This window comes from Tachysurus fulvidraco, chromosome 7 (genome assembly GCF_022655615.1).
Source record: "Tachysurus fulvidraco isolate hzauxx_2018 chromosome 7, HZAU_PFXX_2.0, whole genome shotgun sequence".
Taxonomy (NCBI): Eukaryota; Metazoa; Chordata; class Actinopteri; order Siluriformes; family Bagridae; genus Tachysurus; species Tachysurus fulvidraco.
The window spans coordinates 5,387,910-5,409,179 of record NC_062524.1 but is presented as its reverse complement, the minus strand read 5'-3'; the positions used below and the strand labels follow the sequence as shown (position 1 = coordinate 5,409,179).

General features: G+C 41.3%; 1 protein-coding gene across 2 annotated transcripts in view; it reads right to left on the bottom strand.

Moving 5' to 3' along the window:
* Positions 1 to 20,355, bottom strand: part of npr1a (natriuretic peptide receptor 1a) — an 83,584-nt gene extending 63,229 nt beyond the window's left edge. The window contains exons 1-2 of one of the 2 annotated variants that reach the window (XM_047816407.1): positions 19,662 to 20,355; positions 17,065 to 17,811 (exon numbers count right to left, since the gene is read on the bottom strand). In XM_047816407.1, the coding sequence (XP_047672363.1) occupies positions 17,065 to 17,794 (730 nt within the window). In that variant the 5' untranslated portion in view covers positions 17,795 to 17,811; positions 19,662 to 20,355. The remainder of the gene's footprint in view (positions 1 to 17,064; positions 17,812 to 19,661) is intronic. The other variant, XM_047816408.1, reaches the window with a different exon arrangement.
* Between the last annotated feature and the right edge of the window lie 915 nt (positions 20,356 to 21,270).

Below are 21,270 nucleotides of genomic sequence, written 5' to 3'. Positions count from 1 at the left end.
AAGCTATAAATAAATAAATAAATAAATGATGATGATGATGATAATAATAATAATAATAATAATAATAATAATAATAATAATAATAATAATAATAATAATTTCATGTCAAAATTTCATGTTTGGATTTTTCATTTTAAGAAGCAGGCAAAAATTTATACTGTACATTTCTAAAACTCACACACACACACACACACACACACACACACACACACACACACACACACACACACACACACACACACACACACACACACACACAAAAGAGAATGGGTCTACATATATACATGCACTTATATACAAAATATAATTATTAACCAATCTAGCAACCCCAGATATCCCACACAGAGTAATACAGCAAGGCTTTGGTCTTTTCTGAAGTATTTTCTTTTTCTAACATTTTACCCTTTCCAAGAACCTGCTGTGTTAATTGCTGTCTCTTTAGTTGAGAAATCTTTGTCCATGGTACGCTTCAATAATCTGAGCTGGCTGATTCTGAGCACGGTGACAGTCTCGCCTGTGCGATGACCTTTATAACACCCCAGCGGAAGACGCTGAAAATAAGGGAAGACACTTAGAAACACATCTGGACATTTGGTGCTTTAATTGGCTTGATAAGTCAAAGCCATAGTCATGTCTGACAGCCCGGGGAATCTAACTCTCCACCTTTAAGTCCCTTACACAAAACCGTAGCTGGTAGAATCGATTTATTTTCATGGTGCGTGGAACTTTTTTCTGCTCAGAAGACCTCATCTTTTCCGACTGTTCAATTATTCATCTGCTTTCTTTTGTTTTCTGTTGGATTTTGGATTTAAAAATAGACAACAAAGAGCTGCAACCCAGCACAAGTGCTGTCCATGTGTGTAATTGTTCAACCTTTTATCTTGTTGTATAACAATGAGTTCCATCGCTAGCCTCAGATTATCATCTCACTGAGAAACCGCAAAGCCCCGTTTCCAATTTTATAACAGGGCGGTCAGGTTAGACAAATCGTGGGGCAAAACTCTGACATAATCAGACTTCAAACAGTGTACAACCTTAACAGATTCTCACTGGACATAAAAGGAATACTCACTCACTCTCACTCATTTTGTACCGCTTATCCGAACTACCTCGGGTCACGGGGAGCCTGTGCCTATCTCAGGCGTCATCGGGCATCGAGGCAGGATACACACTGGACGGAGTGCCAACCCATCGCAGGGCACACACACACACTCTCATTCACTCACACACTCACACACTACGGACAATTTTCCAGAGATGCCAATCAACCTTTGTCTTTGGACTGGGGGAGGAAACCGGAGTACCCGGAGGAAACCCCCGAGGCACGGGGAGAACATGCAAACTCCACACACACAAGGCGGAGGCAGGAATCTAACCCCCAACGCTGGAGGTGTGAGGCAAACGTGCTAACCACTAAGCCACCCCTATAAAAGGAATAAATAATAAATAATAATTTGTTTGGCGTATCAATGTCATAGCTGATATTATTATATGTTATAACATATGTTACGGTAACACACTCAGTATCACAGATACACAGATTTTGGGGTAATAGTTGGCGGTTCAATCTTCACCACCGCCAAACTAACACTGTTGAAAAAAAACCCTTTACCATCTCTGAATGCGATTCATTGACCCTAGTTTTTAAGGGAAGAACAGAAATAATTAAAAAACACTACAAATTCTTAAAGTCCTGAGTGTCTATTTTCATATGAGCTTCATATTTACCACCACTGGAGCGGAGTGAGACACGACAAAGACATTCAATTCTCAACATGAACATGACAAAAACTGGAGCAAACACCATTTCTTGGTTTCTGGGAAAAAGATTTAATTACCCAGTGGTCTGAATTACATCCAGCAGGAATAGAAAATAAACCAACAGGAAGCCATTGGTACAAATAGTGTGTAGTCAGAGAAGCAATTCTGCCTGCTGTCCTTTAAATACATTATTTAACTCTTGTCTGGTTCACAGGACACTGGGACAGGAAGGATGTATACAGTTTTTCTGTCAAATCTGTCTCAAATATGTCACATTAGAGAATAACTGTCTCTACCCACGCAGCCTGGCTATACACCGAGGTGCACGATACCGTCAGTGTTCGATATCCTAATATATTGCATAACTGATTATATAATTGAGTATTTGTTACGCAAGGGATATAGAGCTAAGAGGGAAATCTGCTATTATTCTGCAGACACAGAATGGCTAAGTATAAAGAGGCATATTTTATACTTCGTATTAATCTCCATATTGTCTCTGCCAGACAAATTAGAGGCTATTATCTATTTCCAGCCATCACACAATCAAAGCCACAATTAAGATGTAATCATATGCAATTAATAAGAGTCTGACAGGATCGTTAAAACTGCCGGGGTACACGAGAACTGAGCTGTAATGGGGTTGGAGGTGTGTGTGTGTGTGTGTGTGTGTGTGTGTGTGTGTGTGTGTGTGTGTGTGTGTGTGTGTGTGTGTGTGTGTGTGTTATAGCTTTGCCAAGCCAGATCTACGTGTAAGAGGTGAAGGATCTAGGAGCTATAAAGCAAAGTAAGTGCTAAGCACTAGGTCTTACTAAAATGTTTTAATTACCGTTTACTTGAAACCTTGGACTCACGACAGTCTTTACAGTTAAACAGCAATCAAGACTGACGTTTCTTTGAATGCACGTTTCTAATGTTTTGGAAAATGACAAAAACAGAGCTAAAAAAAAAAAATAGGTGGAGCATAAACAGTTTTTGATGTGACCGACAGCTAAATTGTTACCCGGCACTTTGCCTGATGCTGTTTTCATTTCATGCTGTCAGAGCATTTTCATCACCATGTGTTACTTAAGTGTAAATAGTGGCTTTTTTTTTATCCTGCAACAGGATTTTGAAAGCTTCGTAGAAATCAGCTACAACAAATTACATAAGAAAGATTAACTGCAGCTCCCACATTGATAATATTCATTTGCAGAAAGAAATAAAGTTCCCGGTAACCCGTAATTAATTCTATTGCCGTAATAGCGCACACTGTTTTATTTTATCAACCTTTCCCTCCATTAAATTCTTAACTTTGTTTAAAGGACTACGATTTAGTTCTTATTCATTTAAAGTTACGTATAATGTAGTGGAACATCCATGAAACCGGATTTGTTCCTGTGACCCTCTTCAGTTTTCCGTCCAATCAGAAATGAGATTTCATTAACACTGTCAGGACTTATGAGATCTTATTTCTCGCCTCCTCCCTGTGTGTGTGTGTGTGTGTGTGTGTGTGTGTGTGTGTGTGTGTGTGTGTGTGTGCGTGCGTGCGTGGGGGGGTTCCTCTGTGTTCTGTGTTCTCTGGTTTCCTCCTCCAGTCATGCATTGTAGGCTGATTAGTATCTCAAAATTGTCTGTAGTGTGAGCGAGTGTGTGGCTTGTGATTGGTTGTGCCCCGAGTCCCCTGTGATAGACTCCAGGTTCCCTTTGACACTGTGTAGGTCTATGTGTTGCAAAAAATGGGATGAATGGATCAACACTGTGGGATAGAATTCATTAATATACTGTACACCTTGTCCAATTATGCAAATGATGTCATTATCAACATCGCAATTAGTGTTTGGAAGTAGAGTCACGTCAACTGTCTGACTCAAGTAGCTGCTAGTATGAGTAGTGAGACGTTTTGTTCTAACGAGAAAGAAGTCCAGTTGATTTGCTGCAGCTTCCAGAGAACCGAATCTGGATGACTGAGACTCTTCACAGACACACTGCAATTAGGATCAAGTTTGTGTGCAAAGACTAGTAATTTATCCCAGAGTTTTTAAATGGCAAGAAATATATTACGTCACACCGACGGATCCTCCCTAAAGTAAGTTCCCAGGCTTTAAACCTTCCTGGAACCTGTTTTTGTTTTTGTTTTTTTGTTTTTTTTGCCCAGCAAGTCAACTATCCGTATCGAAAAATGCCTGTTCAGTAGATTAATGATTAATGGCTTCATGTGGAGGAGTCTTCAAATCTATTTTAGCGAGTTCATTGTCATCGTCTGGGCTTCGCCATCTTAGGCTGTGAACTGTTTCCAAAGACAACCCACTCATGGGAAAGTGAACTTAAGAACATTATTCCTCTGCTGCCAGGGAGTACTACCTCAGCGACTAAATTTATCAAGCAGGTTTTATTCGCAGAAAACAAAATTATTTGCGCTGTGATCCTTCTGCATTTATGAAGCTGGCTGACAATCCTCTGGGAGACTTTAGAGCAAACGATCATGCGTGTGGTTTAGATGTGAAACACAGCAAGACTCTTGTATCTCTCTCACTCTCTCTCTCTCTTTCTGAGTGAACTGTGCTGAACAGCTGCCCACGGTCAAGCCACAAGAATTAATGATCTGCAGAGCCGTTTACGGGAAAGCAAGGAAAATAAAGGCTTTGGTTTAATTAAACACGGGAGGTGGGCAGCGCGGTGAAGCGTGCACTCTGAAAATGTGTACTTGAGACAAAGTGGCAGCCTCCTCTGAAATAAATTGCTTCACACTGATCTTTTGCTGAGAAACAAATGAGAGAAGGTGACTTATTTTCTCCACATGCCCGGCTTTTCTACTTCATCACGAAGTTCCTTTCGGTCTCAACTCTCTAACGCAGCTCCAGAGTGTGTGAGACTTTTAATGAGACCTGACTACCTCAGGTACATGTTAGTTGTGCAGTTTGGTAGGTGGAAAAACGTGTGCCTTCAAGAGGAAACTTTTATAATACAGACATATAATAATACAGACATCGGTGCTGTTCGCACTGCTCCGGACCCTGAGATACCATTAGGTTTGGGAACGTCTCACAAAGCTAACATAGAAGCAGATTTAGCATGTATTTTTACCAGAGGTTATGAAACACTGCTCTGAAGAAGTAATTATTCAAGCTTGATTGTTGAAATCTAATCTTTGACTAGAATTCTCGCATTAACACCTCGTGAAATAAAACCCTGCTGATTTCACACCTGTGTCCTCCTTCAACTCACCGCAAACTAAAACTAGATTAGAGGCCGCGCTAATTTTCCTAACATGATAAACATCCCAGTCCAAGGCTCTATGTGTGTTCTGCCGATAGAAACACGATGATTTTAGACTTAAAATGTTCAAATAAGAGTTAAAATGTCAGTTTGTATCATTCCACAATCTGTCTATACGACTAACATGTAGATAGGAAAGTAAACAAAGTTATATTTCAAAAGAAAACTGGAAGAGATAAATAAAAAAATCCATAAACAAAACTATGCACTGAAACATATATACAGCATTGCTGTGATTGACAGGACATAGAGACGATGCCCCGCCCACTCAGAGAGCACCGTTCACTTTGCTCTTTAATCTCCTGACTGTGGATGACGACAGCTATGATTCAGAATCACTTCTGATGCACCAACCAGGAGCCAGATCTCACTTTTGACACTCTTTACAGTCAACACGCTACGCTAAAAATACTGACGTGACCTTAACTCACATTGTCATCTTAGTTTTTCTTAAGGAATTCCTAAATTAAACAGAATGTTAATGTTGAATAAGTGAGTGAGTGATCACATTTGCAGCATAATGAATTTTGGTTATCGCTACTGTTCTGGCAATAAAAATCTCCTACTTTATATAAACCTGTAATATGGATCCTAAAAATTAATCAACAGCTTTCAACCAATCAGAATCGAGACAGGATCGACAGCAGTAATGTATATCAGTTCAGATCCTGCTGGGATACATTTCATAGCCGTGTTTATCATTTATCATTAATAAGGTCAGATTGTTTAAAAAAAGGGTTAATAATGACTTAAAACTTTCTCCAGAGCAGATACTTCAGAGCTCCTGATAATAATAGTGTTTGTTTTAAAGATCACAAAACTCTGATTATCAGGTACACTAATAAATGCTCCTTTGACTCATCACCTTCAGTATAATCATCATCTCAGGGGTGAAGACAGGAAGCTGCTAAAATGGCAGACGCTCATTTCCAGTAAACCGTACACGGCTCAAACAGGTCTGATTAGCATCATCGCTATTTGGGCGGCCAAAGGGCAACAGATGGCCCTGTTTATTGGATGTGACCAAACCTGCAGGTGTGTTTGTCTTCTCTCTCTCTCTCTCTCTCTCTCTCTCTCTCTCTCTCTCTCTCACTCTCTCTCTCTCTCACTCTCTCTCACTCTCTCTCTCTCACCCCCCCTCTCTCTTACCCCCCCTCTCTCTTACACACATGTCACATCATCACGCTCAAGCTTATCACACTGTATAAATCAGGCAGACAATTTTGTGTGTGTGTGTGTGTGTGTGTGTGTGCGCGCGCGTGTGTGTGTGTGTATAAAAAGAGATTTTACTGGGCCGCTGGTAACTAACCCTTTCACCAACCAGCACTTTCTCCCATCTGTAATGATACCCGGCGATGAAGATGCAAAGCATTCTGGGACTGCAGCACTTCCTCAATATTTCATTTGTACTAATTATGAGCTGAGAGCTATCTACAGGTTCTGCACGTCCCATTAAACACGCTGCAAGATGTTCAGAAATCTGCACCTTATGTGCACTTTTGTAGAATAGGATATCAGGAAACAAACCATATTTCTATTAACAGACGATGGAGAAAACAGTTCTCGCAGTGATACACTGACAAACGGCTCTAACGTCTCCTCATCTGATGGCTGGTTTTCGCCCCAAAGAAAATATACATGTGACCAATTCCACGTCAACGCGGACGCCACAGTCGGCTACAGAAATGATTGTCACCCTGAGTAAAAACAGCTCTGGGATTTATTATATCTGCTGATAATTAGTAAAAGATGTGATGGCAGTGACTTGGCAAGTGTGGCATGGATGTTGGTGTTCTGGTGCCATATCTAATATTTTAAAGACTGCTGATCTCTTTGGGACTGATTGGGATTGATGATGCACAACATCCAGCAATATGTTGTGGTTGGAAACGTCTTATCGATGAGAGAGCTGACAGGAAGGTGGATGGCGGAAGGATACAGTGACCATTTATTCAACCGTGGTGAGATGAAGAGCATCTAAAGAGCAGAAGGTTTCACTCAGGTCAACAAAGATCAACCAAGGTTCGAATGTATCTGATATTTTTGTGTGTCTTCAGAGTGTTTGTGTTACATCCTGTGACTGCTATGTGCCCTAATGTTAGAGTCACAGGAGGTCCAGCTCATTGAGGACCAGCACAGCAGGTAACATACAGTATGTGTTTGTGAGGAAAGCCATAGCAATTAACATTCTGCAGGAGGAGGTGTGATTAAGTACAGGTCATATCTAATTATATCCCACCTCTTATTTAACACCTTCAATTCCTTATGTACTGAAAGTGATGGACACAAAAAAGCCATCATCATCATCATCATCATCATCATCATCTTCATCATCATCATATGACTACCTCTACATCATCATAGCCATCCTCCTCCCCTTCATAACCCCCACCATCATCACTATCATTATACAACTCCTCCCCATAACCACCATCATCATCATCATATAACTCCTCTACATCATCATTGGCATCCTCCTCCTCTTCCTCATAACCAACACTACCATCATCAACATCATTATCATCATCATCATCATCATATAACTCCTCTACATCATCATAGCCATCCTCCTCCTCTTCATAACCTCCCACCATCATCATCATTATCATCATCATCATCATACAACTCCTCTACATCAACACTGGCATCCTCCTCCTCTTCCTCATAACCATCATCAGCATCATCATCATCAGCATCATATAACTCATCATCATCATCATCATAGCCATCCTCCTCCTCTTTCTAATAACCACCACCACCACCACCACCACCATCATCATCATCATCATCATCACCATCATCATACGACTCCCCTACATCATCATTGGCATCCTCCTCCTCTTCCTCATAACCAACTACCATCATCAGCATCAGCATCATCATATAACTCTTCATCATCATCATAGCCATCCTCCTCCTCTTTCTAATAACCACCACCACCACCATCATCATCATCATCATCATCATTATATAACTCCTCCTCCTCTTCCTCATAACCACCATTATCATCATCATACAACTCCTCTACATCATCATAGCCATCCTCCTCCTCTTCATAACCCCCACCACCATTATCATCATTATATAACTCCTTCTCCTCTTCCTCACAACCACCACCACCATCATCATTGTCATCATCATCATCATACGACTCCTCTACATCATCATTGGCATCCTCCTCCTCTTCCTCATAACCAACTACCATCATCAGCATCAGCATCATCAGCATCATATAACTCTTCATCATAGCCATCCTCCTCCTCTTTCTAATAACCATCACCACCACCACCACCACCACCACCATCATCATTATATAACTCCTCCTCCTCTTCCTCATAACCACCATTATCATCATCATACAACTCCTCTACATCATCATAGCCATCCTCCTCCTCTTTCTAATAACCACCACCACCACCACCACCACCATCATCATCATCACCATATAACTCCTCTCCCTGAACTGCACCCTCACCCTTCGTACACATGCTTTACAGATTACAGGTGCGTAAGACGACGGGCGCGTTGTGAAGTGTTTGTGACATAACCGGATGGATTACTAAAATTACAACCAATTACAACCAACCCGCTGTGCCGTGAGCTAAATATAATTTGTTTAAGCCTCTGGGAAACGAACATTAGGGGGAAAAATGGATGTAATTGGAAGCGACATGTTGTGTGGAATTAATATGAAGAAACAGATTTACTTTTGCCTTACCAATGACGACACGCACATATCATCCTGCCATGAATGGCAATTGTAAACCACTCTTCTCTCTCTCTCTCTCTCTCTCTCTCTCTCTCTCTCTCTCTCTCTCTCTCTCTCTCTCTCTCTCTGTCTCTCTCACACACACACACACACAGCTTTGATGAAGTACAGTAAATAGAGCTGTAGGGGTAAACACACCTGATCACCCCAGAGACAGTATAATGTAATCGGGCGCTGAACCTCGCCATGCTGTCTGAATTAAGCCTCTCACTCCCTACATATAAGCCAAAGCACCAGGACACAGTCACACACTCTAAATAATGACATGTAATAATGCTTCAAGGACTGAGAAGCACTGATGGCTACAAATCACTGTGTTTCAATCATTTAACTCCAAACTCCAATCCCAGGTACCCCTAATGAAAGTGTAAAAAAAATTAAATAAATAAAAAATAAAAAAATAAGGCAGGGCTGTATGTCTATAGTGCATGAACAATAAAATGTGAAATAACTATGTACTGTAGTACCACAAAAATAAATAAATAAATAAATAAATAAATAAATAAATAAATAAATATACTACATGATTATATTTTCCGTTTTCTGATTATATTTTCGGGGGGCACGGTGGCTTAGTGGTTAGCACGTTTGCCTCACACCTCCAGGGTTGGGGGTTCGATTCCCGCCTCCGCCTTGTGTGTGTGTGGTGTTTGCATGTTCTCCCCGTGCCTCGGGGGCTTCCTCTGGGTACTCCGGTTTCCTCCCCCGGTCCAAAGACATGCATGGTAGGTTGATTGGCATCTCTGGAAAATTATCCGTAGTGTTTGAGTGTGTGTGAACGAGAGTGTGTGTGTGTGTGTGTGTGCCCTGCGATGGGTTGGCACTCCGTCCAGTGTGTATCCTGCCTTGATGCCCGATGACACCTGAGATAGGCACAGGCTCCCCGTGACCCGAGAAGTTCGGATAAGCGGTAATGAATGAATGATTATATTTTCAGATTTTCTTTCCTGATTATATTTCTTTATATTTTTGTGATATATATGTAATATATATATTTCTTATTATATTCATGTCATACTGTGTACGATTGTGTACGTGACAAATAACAATTTGAAATGGGTTTTATTGCATCATTTACTTTGAAGATGCAAACATTTTTATGTGGGAAAAAAGTTTTTGGAACTTTTCTATAAATATATCACCTCTAGTAGTCTTTTGTAAGACGGTGAGCGGATTATAATAAGGCTGAAACAGAAAGTGAGTAGATTTTACAACCGTGTGTGTTGCTGGCATTTTGTTAGCAAACCTGTATAATGTGATAGATACAGTATACAGTGTGCCTTTGGGAACAGTGATACGATATCTTTACCAGCCACCACAAAAGAACCCCCGAAATCTACAATTACTAGAAGGTCAGATATATCAAGCTATAGACGAACCTCACACGCAACCGCATGCAATTTCCCCTTTCGTGTAATCCGAACACTGAGCTAGCGATAATGAAAACCAAAGGTCATGGATGTATAAGTGAATTGGGAAAAAGGAGAATTGGGAGTGTGAGTGAGTGAGTGAGTGAGCGGGAGTGTCCTCATCTAATTTACTCTCTCCTCATCCCGCTCTCCTCCCACCTCCCGTCTCCCTCCATCTGGGTCTGATTAACTCCCCGAATCAATTCCCAGGTCAGTTTTTAGAGAAACACGGTCAATATAAAGCAAAGTCCAGGACTTACACCAAAAATCTGACCCAAAATAGAGCCATAAATCAAAGACGAACAAAAGTCCGGACAAATTATGCATTTCAGGAAGTAGCTAACATTCATCAGTGGCTGTTTCCTTATTAAGGCAAAATCCAGCGTATCCAACGCGGCCGAGATCTGAATTACATATCAGGTCTGAGAGTGTTTACAGATTTACAGATGTGAAGTAGAGTGTGGGAATATTTAGTGATGCCCATAAATGCAAGTCTGGTCATTCGGTGCAAAACTGTAAATCCAAGTAAGTCTCATGGGTAGAAAAAAAAAATCTAAGAAATAAATTTGGACTAAAACATTGGCATCATGTAACGCCTGAGAGACGGGTTAAAAATATCCGAGTTTAATAATTATGACCCTCGTAATTATTTTGTCAGTACTTATACAAATAATTCCAGAATTTCCGAAATGTTTTGAAAACTGTCTGATTACACAAATCCATCTTGAACTCCCAACAAGCTGAATTTTAGGTTCAACGAGAATGTTTTCATTTGCGAGTTCTTCGACCCGACATAAGAAAACACTTTCGTTCAGTAACTGCAGCACTTTCGATACAAGCTTCATTGGTCTAGCCGTGAGATCCCAGTGATCCTGACACCTTCTGCTTTTCAGTCCTTTCTGAGTCATCCTTATACCCAACATCTGGTTGGAGTACTTATCAATTGGAAAGCACTTTCTGTTGCTCAGGATGACCCACATGGACCGCCTGGAGCTACACGAAACTACAGCGGATTATAGCACTTAGAAACCATGGCGATGGCTTTCGAAGAGTTTTGGACTCAAGTGAACTGTTCTTCATACCTTTAAAAATAAGGACTTCATGTTACAACTATAAAACAATCGGATGCACTTTTTATACTACACTTTATATAATACACAAGGCGATGATTTATAAATGTCACCCAGAAAAGAATGATGTTCCCTTTAGAGTCTGGTTCCTCTCAAGACAGTTCCTTCTTCCTCACGTCATCTCAGATAGTTTTTCATTTTCTTCTATCTCCTCCACCTCTTCTGGTTGCTCGTTGGGGATACATTTATACATTCATTCATTCATTTTCTACCGCTTGTCCGAACTACCTCTGGTCACGGGGAGCCTGTGCCTATCCCAGGCGTCATCAGGCATCGAGGCAGGATACACCCTGGACGGAGTGCCAACCCATCGCAGGACACACACACACTCTCATTCACTCACACACACACACACTACGGACAATTTTCCAGAGATGCCAATCAACCTACCATGCATGTCTTTGGACCGGGGGAGGAAACCGGAGTACCCGGAGGAAACCCCCGAGGCACGGGGAGAACATGCAAACTCCACACACACAAGGCGGAGGCGGGAATCGAACCCCCAACCCTGGAGGTGTAAGGCGAACCACTAAGCCACCGTGCCCACACATTTATACATTTAATATCTATATTTAAATCCCTCAGACAAGAGGAAGGGACTTCATAGAAACTACAATACTTATCCGGGTGATGGCAGATGCAATCTGAAAGGCTTTCTCTTCTACAGCTGTGTAGATAAAGTAGGAATTCATGCAGTGGTGAGTGGGACTTGAGTATGAACGTCATTAGAGATTTCAGTAGCGTTTTAAGCTCACAGTAAACACATGGTGATCTGTAGATGAAATCTTCAGCAGCTGTGAGCGATTTGCATGGCTACAAAGAGAAGCAGGTCCATTAGTGCAGGTATTATATAGCTGACTGCAGAAGTTGTTGTTGTTGGGTTTTTTTGGCTTACTTAACATGCACAGATAACAAACACTAGCATGCATTTGCATACAGTACGTGGCTTGCAAGAAAGTGTAAAGCTTTCAGATCTTCACTACCGCGTGTCATTGTTGAACATCATATTCAAGATTTATTCCTCCTTTTCTGTTATGTTAAAAAGCTCCGTTCTTTACTTCTCTTCTGGGGTTTGTGTTCATTCATTCATTCATTCATTCATTCATTCATTCATTCATACGCAAGAGCTTAGTGAGATCAGACACTGATGTTGTGATGATGATGATGATGATGATGATGATGATGATGAGATTCCAGTTCCAGTTCATCCCAAAGGTGATCATTGGGGTTGAGTCAGAGTCAGAGCTCAGTGCAGGACACTCCAGTTCTTCTACTCCAACATTAACCTCCACATCGTGTCTTCATGGAGCTCAGAGGCTTTGTGCACAGAGACAGTGTTTAGGTCTCAGTAAAGGGAAATCTCTGATCTACAGCAAGCAAAGACATTCCAGACAATTGATGCCCCTTTTCCACAGGAAAGACCCGGGTGCTGGTTCAGAGCTAGCGCTAGTGCTGGTTCAAAGTTGGTTCCAATGGCGAACCTTCTAAGAACCGGTTTGCCTTTCCACCGGCTAGAGAGCCATCAGAGTGCCGAGTGTGACGTCACTGTATACGTGTCACGTGTCCCAGCAACGTTAGCGCAGCAGCGGCAAACACAAACACGACAACAATGGCGGATGTTGCTTTACTATTAATGCTCATGGCTTTGTGAACCTACATTGGCATCCAAACGCGGCGAATAAAACGTGTACGTGCGGCTCCGTGTAATCTGTATAAACGGAGGTCGTAATCGATAAAGTACATAACGTTATTTTATCGTTAACACAGAAAAAAAAATAGCCTTAGCATGTAGCTACCTACTATCATGTGTGCTGATAATGTATCATATCGTGGTAAAGTAAAAGTGTATTAAACATTAGTAAACTTAAGGTACATTATCAAATGCGCTAACAGTAGCCCCGCCCCCAGATCCCGCCCCAAGCGGTTCTTAAGTCTAGACCAGCAACGTTTTGGTGCTACTTAAGAACCACTTTTCCTGGTTCAGAGCCGGTGCTGTGGCGGTCGAAACAGAAAGAACTGGTTCTAAATTAGGCTCTGGCTCCGAACCAGCACTCGAACTGCCTCGGTGGAAAAGGGGCATTAGTGCTTCAAACGTTTGGTAACAATTTGAGGAAAAACCACAGTTGTGTGTTGGTCAGATTTGGTCTGTAGCTGTAGCTCTTATCTGATATGTTGCTCACTGACATTGTGTTGTTTGACTTTTCCTTTAGTCTGCATTAATGCACCTAATTAGCCAAGTAGCTCGCCATATGTTTTTCTTTATGCTACTGCTACTTTTTTTTTATTTTAGACTGGGCAGCAAATTATATGATTCGTCAAATCCTGCAGCAGTAAATCCAGTGTTTGAGAAAGGAGAAGCTGAACCTATCAATCACTCTTTATCTCACATAGTGGGCTGAATATATTAAAATATCAAATCCGGTCTTTCAGTCAAAATCTCGATTCAGGACTCGGGGTTTTATTAGATTGTGTCAATTTTACCGGTGTGAAATTCTGACATTATCTGTCGGAGTGAAGCTTGAAAAGCTAAAAGAAAGCTTTGTTTTTTCCTTCGGTTTCTCCTTACTAATTACATGTTCTATCAAAAAAGCACCTTTAATAAACAACCGTGTCTGAATGACACGATAAGATAGTTGACTGAAAACTCTACTATAATTAAGTGTTATGTGTTTAATCCTTCTTGCTTCTGAACAAATTGTTTTTTTCTTACCACAGCGCTGCTAAATTCTCCAATCCGATCGGTCACAGGGTGTCGATCGATCTGCTATAATGTCCTCGTGATGATACATTATGGTTTCCATAGCAACAACGTACAGTACACAGAATGTAGTCTGCAGTCTTTCTCTGTGGCACACAGACGTGTTGATATGGTGATATCTTCTATAATATGTGTATTTGATTTATTTATCAACTTTATTTAGGAACTAAATTGTTCCAAGGATGTTAGGCAATAATAAAGGTCAAAAGTCAAGCATGCCAGTCATTAATAAATATTAATCTAAATGTGGCAAATTGCTTTGGTATAAAACACGTCATTGTGCTATTATAGAAAAGAATGATGGGTTTCTTTGTGGTAACAGTAACTCAGCATCTTAACCAAGCTTCTTAATTATACTAAAGTACAGCTGAATGCTGGAATCTGATTGGTCAGGAGGTGTGCACTGTTTTCCTATAACAGCACAGACAGATCCGGCCGTAACGTGAACGATAGCTTCGTTTTAACGCACGGTTGTTTCTATAGTAACAGCTCGTACACGCGGAGCTCGTACTCTACGGCTTACGCTCCACAGGAACTGGATTTAAAAACATGCTTCTGTTTTAACCAACTGATTCTTATGTTATCGTTGATGTGGTGAAGCATTTTTAGGGGATGTTTATTTAACAGTTATGGAAGGTGTCCTGTTGTAAATGCTACAACCCCACCCCAATACCCCTCCATCAACAATCCCTCTTCCAAAACCAACACCAATAACCCCACCAGAACACCCCTCCATCAACAATCCCCACTCCAACAACCCCTCCCCCAACAACCCTTCCCCAAACAACCTCACCACCACACCTCTCCATCAGCAATCCCCCCTTCAACACCCATACCCCAACAACCCATCCACAAACACCACCACCACACCTCTCCATCAACAATCCCTCCTCCAAAACCAACACCAACAACCCACCAGAACACCCCTGCATCAACAATCCCCCCTCCAACACCCTTACCCCAACAACCCCTCCCCAAACAACCCCATCACCACACCTCTCCATCAACAATCACCCCTCCAACACTCATACCCCAACAACCCCTACCCAAACAACCCCACCACCACACCTCTCCATCAGCAATCCCTCCTCCAACACCAACACCAACAACCCCACTCCCAACAACCTCTCCAACAACCCCTCCCCAAACAACCCTCTATCAAAAATCCCTCATTCAACACCAATACCCCAAAATCCCACCCCAACAACCCCTCTCCCAACAATTCCACCCCAAACCTCTCCCTCAAAAACCCCTTCTCAACACCCATACACCAACAACCCCACCCCAAAACCCCTCTCCCAACAACCCCACCACAACCCCCCTACATCAATAATTCTTCCTCCAACAATCAATCCCTAAACCAACCCTTCCCTTGACAAATAACAAAAGATGTATTCATTATTAGAGCTCTATTGTGGTCAGGCTCATGAACTAGCTAAGAATACATCTTAAAAGGGATGCCGTACACTGCAAGACACCATGAACACACATTCACACACTCCTACACACCTTGAGGCAATTTAGAGACGCCAGTCAACATCCTGCCATGTTTTCTGAAACACACACTAGCCTGAGGTCAGGATCAAACCCTGGAGGCAAGTGTCAGTGTGCTGCAATGCACTATATTACCTGTACTAATGCATGTGAAGAACTCCTGGAAGCTGTTGCATTCCTAGTTTTAATTAAAGAACAGAAAAGATGTAATAAAAGTTGTTTGCAGCGTAGAGCCTGCAGCACGGCGTCATGTCTCGGTGAGGCATGCGGGTATGTGCCATTAAAAAACAGTGAAGAGGAGTGTTTGGGTGTGAGTATAGGCATGTGTGTGTGTGTGTGTGTGTGTGTGTGTGTGTGTGTGTGTGTGTGTGTGTGTGTGTGTTCATTAGGAGCTTGTTGCATTTTTAACACACTTTTCTCTCAGCGTCAGTGCACCAATGTCTGGATCTCTAATTTTCTAACCAGTGCCATCTTTCTGCATGATGGAGTTCACGTCATGGCACACTGAACACATACACAAAGCCTTACAACGGCTCTGTCTGTCTGTCTGTCTTTCTGTCTCTCTCTCTCTCTCTCTCTCTCTCTCTCTCTCTCTCTCTCACACACACACACACACACACTCACACATGCACTGTTCTAGAGATCAGACGATAGAGCAAGCAATTACACAGAATCGACACCACGAAAGAACGAAAATATCTCATTACCGGTTGATCAGATTTGGCATCAGACACTAGAGATTCAGCCCGAGAGAAAGAGAGAGAGAGAGAGAGAGAGAGAGAGAGAGAGAGAGAGAGAGGGAGAGAAAGAGAAAGAGAGAGGGAAAGTGAAATAACAGATGAGACGTGCAAAAGTTGTGTGTGTGTTTTGTATTGGACACTTTGTGACATGCACCATTATGTCATGGGAAAAGAGACAAAGCAAGATTCTCAACAAGGCTTTAAGTGCCGTTCGGACTTAATTGGATAAAGAGCGTCAAATCACCCTTGAAATTATTCACAGACGTCGCTTCGTACAAGAGCCGTAACGAGGAACAGAGACGAGAGCAATCTGTACTTCTAAAAGCTATGAAATGATTAAAAGATGAGCAGCAGATGTGACCCCTTCATTCAAGTGTTTTTTTTTCTCTTCTTGTCTTCTCATCCTCCCTCATCTCTCTCTGTCTGTCTGTGTCTGTCTGTCTGTCTGTGTCCATCTCTCTGTCTGTCTCTCAGTGTCTTATACAGTAAGTACCTGTAGGATTTCACCATACTAGGCTCTGCAGTGCTGCGACTTGAACCTCCAACCTTCTGATCAGAAACCCAGAGCCTCCCAAAAAAACCAGCACCATTCATTCAGCCTCCACTACAATTCAAGATAGTTTCACTTTCTAAGATGTCATTTTGCTGAAGACTTGAGTCTTGTTCCACCACCACTTTCAACACCCACCATTACAAAGGACAGATGGATTAACAGCAGAGTTTGAGTGAAACTTTTGCGACTCACCGCGCGCTTGCTGGCTAATATCGTTAATGAGATCAGCGTAGGAAACCGACATGTTCTCGTTAAACACGATGTGCTCAGCTGTGATGTTCTCGTCTTTCATCTCCGTATATGGTCCCTCCACGGCGAAGTAGCACGGTCGGTCGTCGTTCTTCTGGTCGTGGAACATGAACATAGCGTACTTGTGCCAGCCGAAGTCTCTGTGCATCTTCACTACGAACTGGCCCAGTTTCTCATGTGTCGGTCCTGTGTTTGTGATTGAAGAGTACAGGTTAAACCCCAAAGCCGGCGCTCCAGCCGTCACCATGGGAACCTCCCAGTGCGTGGTGAAACGGGCGACAGGTGATGACGCGTAGTCACAGCCCGGCCCGATAAAAGCCCACGGGTCATGTGCAAACTTTAGGTCGACGGCCACAAGGGGCGCCACTGAGTCGGAGCATAGACCGTCTTTGTTCTCGCTGCTGCTGAAGACGAGGCGCATGCGGTAACCCGGGAGCAGTGTGGGGTCTGAGTTAACCTTCTCCACTGCCCAGTTTAGAGCAGGACCCACCCGAGGCCATGCCCAGGGGTACTCTGTGTTATGGAGTGGTAAGATAACAGCCAGGGTGATGTTCTTAAGAGCAGGTGATCCTCCATGCTGAGGATCCATCTCCAGACCCACGACCCCTAATGACACGCCGCTGAGCAGAACCAGAAGAGGCAGCCGAAGCGATCCCACCAAGGTACACTCCATCTTCAGCACCTGAGGTCCTGACCGCATCAAGAGACATCGTTAAGATGCTAAAAGTACACTCTAAAAAGATTTTATTCTTGAAGAACCTGAGGATCCCAATAATCCTGACCACTGGTTTTTTACCATATGTTATCATTTTCAATTACAACGACGTATAAAGATGAGTTACGTTTGTCCTAGAAATGTTATATATGTTATTGTTATTAAATGTTATTATCTTAAAAAATAATATAATTAGCTATATGAAATGATAAAAATGTATGAAATATGTAAGCTGTTCTACTTTATAAATGTGAAAAATAAACAATAATCAATCAAGAAGAAAAAAGGAAAATGAAAAATATTGATTTCAGAGATTCCTTTTTAAATACCAACAACTGAAGTACTTTCATGCAATTATACGGAGATTCTTCTTCTTCTTCTTCTTCTTCTTCTTACTTATTTATTACATTTTAAAGCTAAATCACACACACACACACACACACACACACACACACACACACACACACACACACACACACACACACACACACAGATGTTAAGTACTGAGTTGTTAGCATTTAAATATTAATCTCTTGAACTCTTGAACTAAAAAAAAGCCTTTTTGTATTAAATTATCTACAAAAATGACACAACGTTGTAATAGTTTATGTTGTGGAGTGGCAGCCATTTTGGATTTACATTTAATTTTCTAAAGACGGTCTATCTTCTGCTGTGTTACAACACTGATTATATAAAAACGGCTGTGTTTTTTTTTTCAGCCTGCAGTTTGAAGCTAACTGATGTGCTTTAACTTCTAACAGTAGGCTATTAGCTAACAGTTGCTTTAGTTGCTAACAATGGCTGCCATGCTTGTATGCCATTGTTGTTGTTAATCCTAATCTACAAGAATTGATTCAACCCTGTAGGTCATTCAGAAAAGAATCATTCCCCTTAATTCAGCACATGATGTTTGTTAGGAGTTTATTGGAACACAAAAATTAAAAAAATCTTGAACATAACACCAATAAAAGGTGATTAGAAAATGTTCTGTACTGTAAAATGAATAGTTATTTGTTGGGTGATCGCTATTCCATACAAGGATGTAAAAAATGAGTGACACACGTCTGGGATGTACGGAGGAAAGACTCCACTGTGAGTTTGTACTTAACTATAAATACGTACAGACTCTTTAAAAAATAATACTGTGAATAGTGATAAGTTGGTGCTTGGCCCATTAACAATAATAATAATATTCAACACATTATAAGATAAGACAAAAGCTAATACTCTGGATAATAATAATAATAATAATAATAATAATAATAATAATAATAATAAGAAGAAGAAGAAGAAGAAGAAGAAGAAGATAAATAAATAAATAAATAAACAAATAAATATTAAAAAGCACCAATAAATAAATAAATTGATTAATAATAATAATAATAAGAAGAAGAAGAAGAAGAAGAAGAAGAAAAATAAATAAATTAATAATAAAAAAGTAATAATAACAATAACAATAATAATAATAACAATAACAATAACAATAACAATAATATTATTATTATTGTTATTGTTATTGTTATTATTATTATTCAGTGCTTGGCCCCCTGACAATAGCATTAATTAAACACATTAAAGGATAAATTCAACTCTCTAAATTCTGGATGCAAGAAAATATTTAATCCTGTGTTAATGCAAATCTTCTCATTCAGATCCACTCATAATAATAATAATAACACACACAGGGTCACATCTAATATACCATAAAAAATCTAAAAACTCTACAAAAATCTACAACAAAAATCAATCAGAGCTTTAAAATGTTATTACGTCATACATCATTATAATATTTCCTCTTATGTGTATATTGAATATTAGATTTTACCTCACATTCGGTGTTCAGACCTGGTTGAACCTCATGTTTGGTCCGGAGCAGGTGTGTGTGTGTGTGTGTGTGTGTGTGTGTGTGTGTGTGTGTGTGTGTGTGTGTGTGTGTGTGTGTGTGTGTGTGTGTGTGTGTGTGCGTGAGTATGTGTGTGCGTGCGTGTGTGTGTGTGCGCGTCTCCAAACTTTAGTCTATTAATCGCAGAATAAAGTCGGTTTTCAGTGACCTCCTGGCCGAAGTGCAGCTCTATACAGACTGTTTGCTTCCTACAGGACGGAGATCTCCGGGTTCTCCGTCACTCTTTACGCATCGTCATCATCTCTCCAGCGCGCAGCGAAAGTGGCTGAGATTTGCGTCCTTCTCCATTCCTCCTCCTGCGATGAGTGAAGCGGCAAAAGTCAACACCGAGAGAGAGAAGTGGACAAGTCCGTGTCCTGCTGGTCGTCCCTCACTGAGCCTGACACAGGAGTTCAAGTGGAAACGTGCTGCAGATAGAAAGGAAAGAATTACCGCTGCTCACGGCTGCATGTGCGGAGAAGACCCTGGGTTGCCAGATTGAGACGAATCGTCTTTAAATAAGAAACACGCATTAAGGGACGCGAATATTCGGCAAATGTTCCTTCTTACACCAAGAGCTGTTGAAATAAGCCTCCCAGAAACCATAAAATCTCTCTCTCTCTCTCTCTCTCTCTCTCTCTCTCTCTCTCTCTCTCTCTCTCTCTCTCTCTCTCTCTCTCTCTCTCTCTCTCACACACACACACACACTCTCTCTCTCTCTGTGTGTGTGTGTGTGTGTGTGTGTGTGTGTGTGTGTGTGTGTGTGTGTGTGTGTGTGTGTGTTTAATATCTATCTATCTATCTATCTATCTATCTATCTATCTATCTATCTATCTATCTATCTATCTATCTATCTATCTATTTTAGGGACATTTGGTGAGTTCCAGGGATTTCTTTCTTTCTTTCTTTCTCTCTCTCTCTCTCTCTCTCTCTCTCTCTCTCTCTCTCTCTCTCTCTCTGTGTGTGTGACTTGAGAGTGATCAAGGGAGAGAGAGATAGGGGACATCTGACTGGTCCCCTTGAGGAAACCTGTTTTTTCCACCTTTTATTTGGATAAACAAACAAACAACAAACAAACAAACATAACCAAAGTTATACAATATATATGACTAAAAATGTTTCCTAAATGTGAGATTTAAGAGTAGCATCACTCATATATTGCTATAAAAGTATTCTGTCACCCGTTAAACAAAAGAAAGTGACTTGTTGTTTTTTTTTACGCTGTTTGACTGTTTGGAATTTTGGTCCTGGGTCTCTCGTGACCTTCGGCATTTTAATCACACGCCTCTCTTCCTTTTCATTGTTCTGTGTTTTCCAGCACTCTTCCTCTCAATTAAAAGGTGCTATTTTTGTTGAGTCCATTAAGCTTTTATTTGCTCCCGCTGCCCTCTCCTCCCTCTCTATCTCCCTCTTTTCATCCCTCCTTCAAACTCCTCCGTCAATCCTCCTGTTTTCTTTCAGTCAGGCACTATATTTGAGCAGCTCGTTTTGCAATGTCTTCAATCGGCAGCACTTTTCCTAACGAGCAAATCGGATCGATATGGCTGAGGGA